The sequence below is a fragment of the Erigeron canadensis genome, chromosome 2, assembly GCF_010389155.1.
Source record: "Erigeron canadensis isolate Cc75 chromosome 2, C_canadensis_v1, whole genome shotgun sequence".
Taxonomy (NCBI): domain Eukaryota; kingdom Viridiplantae; phylum Streptophyta; class Magnoliopsida; order Asterales; family Asteraceae; genus Erigeron; species Erigeron canadensis.
This window is the reverse complement of record NC_057762.1, coordinates 23,560,606-23,574,439: the sequence shown is the minus strand read 5'-3', so window position 1 is coordinate 23,574,439 and position 13,834 is coordinate 23,560,606. Positions and strand designations below refer to the sequence as shown.

Sequence of the window (13,834 nt, the reverse complement as noted above, 5' to 3'; positions counted from 1 at the left end):
AAATCAAATCATAAAGTACGTAGTGGAAGACAAGATCTATGTAGTTTAATTAATTAACCAAAATAAAAAACGTGTACCTTAAATTGGAGAGAATAAAACAAGAAACCTTTATAATAAGGTTTTAATTAAACCTTTCTATGATTACACACTCAACATTGGAATGTATGTATGCTAGTACTTGATCACGAACTCATAAACTCATTGTGTATCTCCCTTTATATCGAAATCCCATGAAACCGAAAACCACTTGTTTATAAATAAAACAAGCTTGATCATAATTAATGTAAGGCATTAATTATCTTATTGTTGTTCTATAGACTTCGAATGGCATAAAACAAATTCTCTTAGAGAATTGTTTTTGGCCGAATAGATGTAGAAAAGAAAAGAGAAGGTTTTCTTGTGTGAATTAATTAACCCTTTGAATTAACCCCTCTATATATAGGGATATATTTAGGGTTTAATGACTTGATGATCAAGTTAATCAAGGCCCTAAAAGCCTTGTAAAAACCGGCCCCCTTTTAGGGAATTAGAGTCCAACACTAATTTTCTAATTTCACATTTAATCCTCCTCTTTAATTGATTAAATACAATTAACCCTTTAACTTATTTAAATTAATCATTTAGTGATCAAACTAATTAATATATTACTTTAATATATTAATTAATAATATAAATTACATTCATGTTGAGGTGTGACCCCGTAGGCTTAAATACTTCCCGGACATACGTTCATTTTATGTGATCATATTCTAACAACACGCACGGCTACCATACTAGGTGCTCAAATAAACAACTTAACCACAACTATTGACCCATAGAATTCACAATCAAACTCTCTGTAACAGTGCATAATGATAGTACCCTTTCAGATGTAAGAAATGCATCATTTTATTCTATGTTTAATTTACATGTCTTTAAGTACAAAACACCACATTAATTTACTCTTTCAGATGATGATATGTGATCTCTTATTTTGCCATTCAGAAATGGCATTATAAATAAGTGCAGCACCCTCATGTTACAACACACTTGAAAGGTCAACGGAGGCCCTATAACCTATAAGTATTTATTCAGATCGCCCCACATGGTTTCCTCAACTTCCTCCCATGATTTTGCCGTCCTCAATTCTTTCCACATACCGAAAATCGCTCCCAGTATATTCTCTTCATGTATGATACAATAGCACCTGTGTATAAATAAATTAATACAACTTACAAACTTTGGCTATCATATATCTACAAACAAAGCCATAATTCAGTAACAGTATTTGACTCAGCTGGTTGAACCTACAGTTACAAAAACGGACATGTGCAAAATTCTAGAAACCCAAATTCAAGAGCCGATGAGACGCAAAAAAAATATCAGTCTAAGTGTTCAATCCTATTGACCTGTATGTTCTTAAATGTTTCTTTCATTTGTTTCGTATGTTTGGTACATTAAAGTTCAAGTATAACTTTTCTAGACTTAAGTAGTCAGATAATGTTCGCTAAATCATTGTTAAACTAATACGGTTTATAATAAAATTTATGTTACTATGTACTAGCATATGATAATATCTTCGAAAGAAAGCCAAATGTAAGAGCACACAGGACATTATACTCACATGGCTAGATAAGATATTTGTCTGACTTTGCAACCATCATCAGATGATTTTCTTCTCCCAAAAGGAAGTCCATAGCCCTCAAGAAGCAGCTTCAGGAGCTGCAGATCTCCACGAAATATGTCTAGATGAATAGGTATCATATCCAATATTGGATCGCCTGAAGAAATTATATAAATTCAAGTTTATAAGCAAATTTATAAACTTGTGTTCATGGATAACAACAAGTGTAGAAAGGCAAATACCCAGATTTATAATTGGCAAACATCGTATCTCTTTCTGTCCCAATTCAATTGAGGTTGTAATGAATATGCAACCAAAATACTGTACTAATTTTGGTATAGTCAAGTATCTAATTGTTTACATAGCTTTCAATATAACTCTGGATTTCAAGTATATTAACATCCTGATCAGATCTGTGATATACCATTAGTGTGTTACCTTGTACAAAATATAAACTACATAAATAAACTAGATAAAGGAACTATATATACATTTGATATCATACATACTCTCTAATCATGAAAACTAATGCAAAACTCTTTTATGTTAACATTAGTTGCCTACTAAGCTCAATTTTAGCCGACCTCACATACTAGAATTTAGTTCCTACCAAACGATACATACATATATGTAGAACTTTAATGCATGTATCCACCGAAAGAATGACATCTAGTGTACGTGGGAGTAACCCGGAAATGGATCTTACCTAGAGACATATTGCTGAAATCATAAATATAACTAGGACGCCATGATATCTCCTTCCCTTTGCTGGAGCCATTCATATCACCACTATTCACGATACCGGCATCATAGGAATCAACATGCCACTGCTCCAAGTGGATATTATCGTCCATTATATCCGTGTGTATCCAAGAGCAACAATTGCGTACTTCAAACAAACCCTCTTCATTCTGAAGGACAAAGCAGAAAAGATCAAAGATCCATAATAATTCTAAATTTGGTACGAGAAACTTAAGTGACGTTTTTCAACTTGTTAAATAACTAAAAGAGAAACTCATCCCTCCCTTCTCCATCAGTAGTACTCCTTTGACTATGAAGATTAAAGCTTGCATCTAAGAATATGAAAAACATCTTGAAGAATTTAGGATGTTAACTAACCTTGAACAGACTATGCAACTCTACAAAGTCCTTTGGAAGGTACTCGTGAACTTTCTCAATCAGTGCACTTGGTATCGGATAACCCCTACAAAGATGAAACTTAACTGTAAAAATTCATTTTGTCGATTTCTGAGATTCGATAGACTAGCAAAATTAGTTTCAGATATGAATACTTTTACAGTCAGATATCAACTTACCATTTCATCAAGCGACTTGATACATCCTTCTTTTTCCTATTTAGGATTGTGAAAAAAACTTTTGATGCTGCTGGGAGATTGATCTTTTCATTGAGATTCTCCATAAAACCGTTGTCATGACCCATTTCCATTGTCTTTTCCATGTGCAAATATGACAAATCATTCAGAGGAGTGACAGGCAAAACATGGAGGTCACGCAACTGCTTCCCTAAAAAGGAAGCTAAATTTGTAACCTCCTCCCATGAGAGTGCATCCCTTCTGCAAAATCATTAAGCAACTAAATTAGTGATCCTGAATCTCAGATGGACTTCTCGACCCAATTACTTATTAATGCTTAAATTAGGGTTATACTTTTCTCATATGGTAAAACTATAGGGACAAACAAGTGGAAAGTTGCCCAAAGTAGACTATTAGTGCATAAGATCTAAATCATCGTATTAAAAGAACTTGCCTAGCATTAATGATAATTCTGTAGTCATATCTGACACACTAATTGGTCATATAGAGCTTAAATGTAGATAGTTTTTCTGGTCAGCCCAACCCAAATAAAAATAACCCATTTTGATAAGTCACACAACACTCCCGACCAGCCAATTATTCCATCTCTACAGAACTTCATCGTTCAAACTTAAAAGAACAAGGTACTCACAACTCAGCAAAGATTTTTCCCTTGCATCTTTTTGTTATAATGTAGGGCCAGATGTTTGAATGTCCACCGGCTTTAGCCAATTCCTCTAACGACATACCAGCTTTTCTGTACTCAAATTGCTTTTTGCTCCAGATGCCAAATGGGTACTCATGATCGGTGAAAGTTCCCAAAACCATTGTTCTATGTTTTGCAATAATATCAGGTACACCTTTTCCATCCCAAGGCATAATTTTATATGTCCCATCCTTCAGAAGAACAATCCCGCTTGCCAATATATTAGGAACATGATTTTTTAGAGTACAATCTGACTTCTGCATTAGACTGTAGAACTCGAGCTGTAGGGATACAAATAATGTTCCATAAGAATTATTTACATGAAAATGAATACTCCAAGAAGTAAATTTTTTGTGATCTAATAATACCTCTGTTCCTAATGCATGGAGACTAGCCTCTAACCCGTCCTCCACAAAGATTTTAACCACATTGTCGCCAACAAGATATACCTGTTAAAAATGTGTAATATACCTTATTTAAAGAGTCCTCAATTTATTTAGACACCCATTAACATTGTTGAAACTTTTGAGTTACAGATGCTCGTATTAGACAGAGGGAAGGAGGGGGGAGGGAGGGGGGTTGGGGGGGATTACTTTGGATGTACGTTCTGAAAAATTTTAAAGTGATTATTGTGTTATTAGAATCAAGTAATTAGGTGCAACAAATGGACACTAAAGAAAAGTGTTTGAATGTGCTTCGGGCTTTTGATTATTGTGTTATTAGAATCAAGTAATTAGCTGTAACAAATGGACAATAAAAAAAAGTGTTTGAATGTGCTTCGGGCTTTTGAAGTCAAAGACTCTAAGTAATCAAATAGTTAGATGGTTATGTGTTGAGAACTTCTGCTTAAAGTTAAAAAAAATGACATATTCGTAAAAATAGGTGAGACGTTTTGTAAAGTAGGGGTGAAATTCTGTCAGATTAGAAAGACAGGGTAAGTGGTAATCTTATTTTACCCATAATTGATCAATTTTGTTGTATCTGGTGTGGAACTGAATATGCAACAGGTCCCAAAATGCAAATCAAAACCCAGTAACCCACACATGATGGACTATCAGAAACTTGGTGGAAGAACAGAATCCAAGTCAAGCAACAAAACTGACACTAAACTCTTCATCGTATAAACAAAAAACATGTATGTATCATAATGACTTACAGGATTGCTACCCGTGCCAACTGGAAACTTCTCCTCATCTGCAGGTGGAGAAATATTATGAAAGGCACATAGTTCTTCCATGCACGTGGACCATTTATTGGTATTTAATGCAATACAAGCACCCTGAAAATCCACAACAAATATGCAATACGAATGATCACCTTATAGTTACAAAAAGACTACCTTTCAAGTTAAGGTAAGAAGAAATTCACTACCTTCCATATTATATCTCTTAGTCCAGGTTTCCCAATCCAAAGCTTCCACAACCAATCTCTCAATTCTCTCTGCCCAATACAATTACTTGTGCTCCATAAGGCATTGTAATGGTCTCTCTCTTTGTCCAAAAACATAGTCAGAAAATTTATGTCATACGAAAATTCCATATCAGATTCCCCATTTGTAGCAATTTCACAGCTTGATTCCTCCATGAGTTCATCAATTTTGACTCTCTTCTTCTTTCTTGTCAATTCTGAGGAGCTCAACTTCTGATTTTTCTCAAATACTTCTTCACTAATAGCAAGTAATCCGGCACGACAAACTCCTTTATGTTGATAACCAGGAGCCATATCCAAACATACAAATTCAAAATTTTTTGAGTTGACATAATTTTGAGTTACAGCAACAGTTGTCTCGAGATTCAGAACACAATGCCACCATCCAGTTGGAACATATATAGTCTCACCAGGCAGCTGTGTACACTCTATTGGCTTATCTTCATCAGCAAGAAGTGGGTAGAAATCCAACCACCACTAGAAATTCACAAAAAAGATAAAATAAATAAGATCACTATAATGAAACCAAAATATATATGGACTTGTACACAATATTACCTGCAATGAAGAAGGGGTTTCAATGTCAACATCACCGTCTTCATCATTTACATGAACCGTCACACCTAAAGGCACCCTTCCAGGTGGATATAGTGCCCACCTATTAATGGGTCAAATTAGTACATAAAGAGTTCTGGAAATATTTCACCAGTCTTAGTTTCTTAAAAGCATATATTCTACCTTTTACGGCCACATAAGAGGGTATTCCAGGCACTAGTAAGAGCAGGATCAACATGCCAAGATGCACCTGACCTTTCTGGTCCAATAATGAGCCATCTAAAGGGAGGTCGCTGATCACTATCTAATACATCAAAATAGTCATCTGGGAATAAATGTGGCACACTGTAATCTTTTAATAAATCTGGTGCAACTTCCCCAAACTGCAATTATTAAGTTTTACGGGTTAAAAAGTATTTATGGAAAGTGATGTGTTGGAAAGAATGCAGTAAGATAATGCACCTTGTCGTCAAAAATGTAGAGAGGATCCTCATCATGTTGTTGTTGTATGTAAGAGACGTAATCCTCAAGCTTCATGGATATTTTGTTAGCACTTTTTTGAGAAATTCTGAAAGGCGTGTCTCCATATTTGACTAATAGTTGCTCAGGAGTCCATGTTTTCCTTGCCAACCAATTATCAGCCAATCCCGAAACTAGAACCTGTATGGAACATTCAACATGGCATAATGAGATGGTCACGATACTTTCTGAAATAAATAACATATGAATCATAAAAGTTCAGCTATATTGGTATACAAAATTAGATAACATACGGGTTTTTGTGCATCATACTGGTCAAAGAACTCTTCAAATGAAATGTCGGATTTTCTTTCAACATTTCCTTGATCAAAAGCAAACCCATCCAACCGGGTATAGCAACGATATAATCGTCTATACAGGAACATCGAGTTGAATCCTGCAGAAACAAGTTCTATAACCTTTAAGTAGAAGTAGAGGAAACCAAACTGTGAAAGAGAAATTATAAAATATTACCATCAAAATGTAAAGGTTTTCTGCTAGGCTCATCTGACTTACGCACACCTTCCAGTCTTTAGCCATATGAGTAGGTACATTAGTGCCATATTCTTCCAAAACATGAAAAGAACACATATAGATTGAATAAAAAGAAAAAAGATCTGAAAATGTACCCATGCAGTGTAGTCCTTTTCCAGGATCCTTTGTATTGAAACTGACGATTTTCTTTACTTAGGCATAAGTTCATCCACAAAGGTTCTTCATTGCATAAAATGTACATCACGCTGCACACAGTAAGGCAAACTAAGATAACAACCTAAACAACATAGCAGTGTACCAACTTATAACTGACCACACTTGTATTTTCAACTTTATAAACAGTAACATTGAACTCTCAGCTGCTTTCAAACAATTACAGGCTTACAGCCGAAAAACACAAGCTAAGCAATAATATTATCAAAGCTCACATTTTCTTCTACAAAGTGCTACTGAAAACTTTTAGGTAATGAACTCTAACATCATAAAGTAACTATTAGAGTAGGATACCCAAAGTTGTCAAGATTGTATAAACAGAACATGATAATACTAAAAAGAAATTACATATAGGTAGTGACAAAACTTGTAAATGACAATGACCACATTTCTTGAATACTCAAAACATTTCTCTCAACCAATAACTTATCTCACTTACTTTGTTCTTACTCTAGATGTAAACCGTAGGAACATGTTGCACCATTCATTGAGTTAACTAACATCAACATTCTGACAAAACCGCTACTTTGCCAACAGTCCCACAAATATAGGTGCTAGAAACCTCTAAGGTAAGTATATGTGATTGCTTATTTAAACTGCTAATCTGTTTACTGCGTTTTCTAAAAAGCATATAAGCAGTATTGATATGTTGAACAAAGAAAAGTTTAAATACACCCAAATGTATCCCAATTGTTACATTTTGCTATCCAACTTCCATATCGTCTATTGAGTGTATCAAAACTTTCAATTCAATGCAACTGTATGCACGAGTTACTTCTTCATCACATAACAATTTTTTTACGGGCATGTCTGTCATACAAGTTGCCACATCAAGAACAAGAAACTTAAAACTTTGATACACATACACACGGTTGAAGGTTTGATAGTATGATACGCACAATAACAAAATATGACATCTTGGAATACTTTTTCGTGTACTTGGTAAAAAAAATAGGTTTATTTTCGGGTATTATAAGTGCACTAAAATGTATTCAGCTTGTTGTGTTTTTTCATTCTCACTATTCAACTTTCAAACCGTGTATTGTATGTATCAAGCTTTCTATATTTGTTATTGTATGTGTCTGATATCTTATAACTTGAATACCACTATAAAGACACGGACTTTAATGAGTTGGCACGAGACGTGGCAAATTATACAGCTGCCGTATTGACGGTAAAAGGGTGTTTTTGCTACCGAATTCATACAACAACAACGACATTAGTTAGATATACACACAATGAAAATAAAATTCTAAAAGACGACAAGTTAGATATGTTTCGGTGCACTTGACCCTGTTTCACCTTGCTCTCTGCTTGCTAACTTCAAATTATACTAAAAGCTTTTGTATCAAAGTTTCGATTTTGTTGTTATTGTATATTAAAACTTGTAAGCCTCGGCCGGTTTTGATGACATGGCCACTAATACAGCTACCTCATGAGCCAAAATCCAATAAATACACACAATATATATATATATATATATATTCATTTAGTTTTTCATAAGCTTATGCAATCATTCTAATCAGAAAACAAGAAAAAATGAATAAAATAATGAAGTAAGTAAAAAAAAAATGAAGATATAAAAAACCTGCTGACGCAAGCAAGACGAGCAACATCACGAGGTGATAACAAATCAAGAATTGAACAAACAGTTTCATCAGGAAGAACATTGAAATCGCCAAGTGCATCTGCTCTTCGATCTCTTGCAACAACTTCCTCTTGAGCTTGTGCTTCCATTTGTTTGACTAAAATAATTAAATTGTGTGTTTATGTATATATATATATTTTGGAAGCGAATAAAGGGAGGAGTGGTAATTTCAGCGTGATGTTTAGGCAATTGGTGATATGTTATTCGCCTTCTAATTTCTTAATCGCGGATTCGCCGCGTAAAGAGGATCCGATTCCCGTTAACGTGTGAAGGTGATTCGGCATCACCTGTTTACACCCGAATCAAAATTTTATAATCAAAGACACTATCTTTTCCTTTTAAGTTTTAAGTTTGGTTGGGGTTTATTGGGTCGGGTTGATCATGTCTTGGGTTAATTGGATTTTGTGAATTACTATCACCCTTTCACTAATCTTGTTAACTTTTAAATTATTAAAGTCAAATCTTATGAATTTTTACTATAAATATTATTGTCCGTGTTATATAATATTTGATGAAAACTATATAAGTTGATTGTGTTTTAGATGTGTATTTATTATTATAGCTTTCGGATTCAAGATATCGGTATGGCGCATGATTGATACTCGTTCGTCCCGAATAGTAGTCGGACCCAGCAGACAGGTATTTCTTTTTTTTCATATTCTCGGCAGACAGGTATGTTTTTCTAAACATTTCTCTTTTTCCGTCGTGCACTCCTTTGTGGTCGGAGGTCCCTACGGAAGCAGTCTCTCTACCTTTGTGTAGAGGTAAGACTGTCTACAGCTTACCTCCCTCATACCCCGCGCAAGAATTGAGTCCTGTTGTTGTTGTTTATTGTTATAATTTTCATCAACTATAATATAACACAATAAAATTGTTTGTAGTCAAAAGTCGTAAGTTTGACAAATTTAAAAATGGACAAGTTTAGTGAGACGCATGGAGTATAATTTAGCCTGTAACAATTCTAATCAAATAAGAATTTAGGTTATTAGATTTGAATAATTCATGTTTGATAAAGTTGTATTTATCCAAATTTTAACCCAAATAAATACTATGAAATTTACTAATATTCCTTTTATACTTTTGCTAAAATCTTAGACCGTGGTAGACATTACAACAATTGGTTAAAGGTGACGTTGTGGCGGTAACTGGTTTTAACGATTCTCAATTCTCTAGTTAGTTTATGAAAATATGTGTCATGAAAAATCTCAACAAAGGGATACCATAAGACATATGCATCTCTTGCATTGAGGGAGCATATTAAGAGAATCTCTACATTAATAAAAAAATATTCGAGCCTTATTAAATTTTATGTTATGAATATCACTTTCCATGTTGAATTGATGATTCCTCTCCAAATTCTAATCTTCCTCCAAAAGCCATCAATTCATAAAATTTGATCTTTTACAAGTTTGGGTTATTGAATACTTTTTCTTAACTACAACATCAAATTCAAAGGTAAATATTATAAATTCTAACATTTTTATGTTTAAAGTTATTATTATAATTATTATTTATGGCATAATTATTTCAATTATTGTTTAATTATATATTAGTTATAGTTGTTTAATTGTTTTGTTAGGGATCATGAAAAATTACCTCAAAAGGAAAGAACCATCATCAAATGATAGTATTTGTGTAAAATCCTTCTATAAAAATGTGGCTAATGATAAAGAACTACCACCAACCTTTACACCTAAAATGCCTAAGTAAGTTGATTTGGATAATCTTCTATGGGATCCAATCGATAGGATACACATTTTGGATTATCTTTTTAATCAAAGAGATGAATTAAGAAGAAAGTATTGAGTTAATGGACCATACCACGTGGTCATAAATTCCCAAATAGGATGATAGGGAATAAGGGAAGGTGTTTTTATGTAGAGTGGTATGACAAGTATGGTAATTGGTTAGAGTATAACGTAAAAGCGGACAAACCTTATTTTGCTTGTGTATGTTGTTATATATATCTATCTACATAATAAAACAGTAAGAATCCAAGCTTGATAAAGCTATCCACCTCAACTCAAAATTACCTTTAGAACTTGCCATATAGGATTTTTCCTACATGGCATCTTCATATTTGTTTTCATAACTTTTTATCTTATATATATATATATATATATATATATATATATATATATAATATATAAAATAAACTAGATTGCTATAAATAATACTCCATATTATGAAAAGAATATATATAAAAAAAATAAATATTAAAATAGAGACTATATATATATATACAAAATTTTAAAAATTTAACTACGGACATAGATAGGATTCCTATTTGATTAAATTATACTTAATTATGAATAATATATTAACTTACAAAATATCTTTAACTTCATTTACTTTACATAAGGACTTATTTTGAATACGGACGGATTACATATCCCGTATACTTTTCTATTATTATTTAGGGAGATTTATATATATGTCCCAATTTTAAGACATAATTACATATTAATCCAAAGCTTACTTTAAAAGCATTGTATTAATGCATTAAAAACTTGCACTTTGGATATGTAATTATGTCTCTTAAGTAGGATATATATGTAAATTTTTCATATTATTTATTTAAACCCCAAAATCATCTAAACCCCACCATCATAAGAATGCAATTTATAATCTTACGGGAAAATATATTATTTTGCTTTATCTCAAATAAAACCAACTCTATATAAACATTGTATAAGAACTTTGCTTTTATGTTAGTTTGTTAAAAAAAATCTTCATCTTTGTTTCACATATGTTCAAGTTTTAATCATATTCAATAATAGGTTCTTCATGCACTTTAAAATAAATTTTTTTGCACGATTAATTTGGAGAAGACACTAAATATATACCAAGTGTTATACCTTTCAACCATATGCTAAGCATTTGAATATATATTCGTATTATCAACTTTATTTTAAAAAATATTTGAAAACAACTCGCGCATCACGCGGGAGAAAAAATCTAGTATATATATATATAGTGATTATGCGTGGAACTAAGAAGGGTTTGATTATTTACTTAAAAAAAATTTAATTGTTGGAACAAAACCGAGAGTCTTACTATATGTCATGTACAAAATACTCATAAAACGACTTCCACGTATACTCTTCTACCTCCATCTGCATTGAAATATGCCAAATGAATAACGTAACATAATATATAATAAAGCAAATGATTCAATATTTAGAATACATGGAAGAAATATTTTGGTATTGAAAGATAAGGAATGTTAGAAATATTGATTTTTGAGAAAAATGAATCGACAAGCTATATTCGAAAAATCAATCTAATTTTATAAGCTTGATATAGCCTAAAAATAACAATATAAGTAACATAATATTACTACTCGTAACTCACCAATCATTTCAACCTTTCATTCGTGTCACAAATTCTATCAAGAAAGATGAATTCGTGTCACAAATTCTATCAAGAAAGATGAATTCCACTGTTACTTTTGACTGCACTTCTTTATTCATGCGGACTCGAGTTAAATTTCAATCTTTCATTCGTGTCACAAATTCTATCAAGAAAGATGAATTTCACTGTTACTTTTGAATGCACTTCTTTATTCATGCGGACTCGAGTTAAAAATGTAAAATTTAAGGGCACTTTTGGTTAAAAATACATCTTTTATTCCCTCTTTTAGTTGTTTAGTTATCAATTGTAGGTTTATTATGAATTCTTTTTCTATTCACAAAAGTTTAATTTATATATATTTTTTAATTAATATTTTCCTTACTTTTTTTACTATATTTTTGATTTATATAGAAATATAACATTTTTTTTTCTTTTTTTTTTTTCTAAATGAAAAGAACACAATATTTGTTCATGTAAAAATTTGAACTCAATCTATGTGAATGGTGCTACGACTTCATGTTGTGCATGTATGAACTACGTCGGATTGTAACAAACCAAGCAAAATCAAAACACTTGATATGATATTCGTTGACATATTGGTATGTTTTTTTTTTAACTTACTTTTGTTCCATTTACAATCTAATGATTCTATTATATAGTACTTGGAAAAAAAATTATTATTTTTTATAATTCATCGTAACTTTTGTTTTTATTTTTAACAACATATTATAAAATCAGATTTTGTTAAACACTTTGATATATTTTCGAAATAAATATGAGGATACACATTGAGGAGCCCAAACAAAAGATCTGGAATTTTAATAAATAATTTATGTACTTTTTATTATAATAGTGTTTAATGTTTATGTAATTTCAAAATATACTTTTTTTGGGGATTCTTTTTTGTTTTCATTATGTTTTGAATCTAATGTTTTTAAAACGTTTTATTGTTTTCATGTTACTGGTTCGTTTTATTATTTTAATTTTTGAAACAAGATCCGTAATATGTACATTTTTAAACTACCTGTCCATTAAGTGGAACCGAAGAGTAATTTATAAACATATTGGTTAGGGTGGGTTATTCGAGTTCATCCACATAGCGATTACAAGAAGATGATTTCTTATTAGGGATCAAGTAGTTTTGCCATCCTTAATAATACTTGTTAAACGTTGAAACTCGATCTTAAACGTTGAAACTCGATCATACAGACTCGTATATTATTAAAATTCTATACACTAATGTGAATAAAATAAGATATAATGGCATGGTCCAATACTACAATGTCTATATAAACTTTTAAAAAATTGTATTCTTTTAAAATTGTTCTTAACTTTATAGGTAAAGTTATTTAAACTATAAATAAAATATAAAATCAAGATTATAATATTAAGTTTGACTACTAACCTTTGATTTTTATACAAATATTAAAGTTAATGACCATATCCATTAATTATTACTAGAAAATTTGGGTCACGCGTTGCATGACTTCATTTTCATGATTACGAAACAAATTCGTTAAGATAGTTTACTAAGATTGAAGCTTAAATAGAAAACTAATACATGTTTTATATGATTAATAATGAAATAAAACAATAACGATAATATTAATACAAGATAATCATAGGTATATATAAAGACATGTTGAATAAAAAGGATAAAAAAAGCCAATATAATACTGTATAAATTTAACAAAATATAAAGTATATAAATTAATATTAATAATACGTATATAAATAACTTTTAGTTTGAAATAAAACTAATATTAAATTAAACAAATAAAATAATAAGTTTTTTTCATTGAAAAACATTATGCATCATAAAAATCATCGTGCATCAATATAAGTACTTGTGTTTCGTGAATTTTTGTGCATTAATTTTATCATGATCCAAAAGTTAAGATTTTGTCCTATTTTTTTCAATTAATATTTATTTTACAATAAACAACCCATATATAAATATATTAGATCAAAATAAAAATTTTTAAAAAGTCAAGGTTATA

The 13,834-nt window shown here is 31.3% G+C and overlaps 1 protein-coding gene across 1 annotated transcript; it reads right to left on the bottom strand.

The window, feature by feature from the left end:
• Window positions 1–820: 820 nt before the first annotated feature.
• Window positions 821–8,789, bottom strand: LOC122587247 (F-box protein At1g78280). The gene is made up of 16 exons (XM_043759360.1): window positions 8,421–8,789; window positions 6,754–6,864; window positions 6,599–6,654; window positions 6,379–6,521; window positions 6,068–6,265; window positions 5,789–5,988; window positions 5,609–5,708; window positions 4,994–5,527; window positions 4,779–4,901; window positions 3,991–4,071; window positions 3,569–3,903; window positions 2,920–3,177; window positions 2,723–2,807; window positions 2,310–2,514; window positions 1,604–1,760; window positions 821–1,186 (listed from the first exon to the last, which is right to left on the bottom strand). Exons 1-16 carry the CDS (start codon window positions 8,567–8,569, stop codon window positions 1,057–1,059), a joined length of 2,865 nt encoding a protein of 954 aa, XP_043615295.1. The 5' UTR covers window positions 8,570–8,789; the 3' UTR covers window positions 821–1,056.
• Between the last annotated feature and the right edge of the window lie 5,045 nt (window positions 8,790–13,834).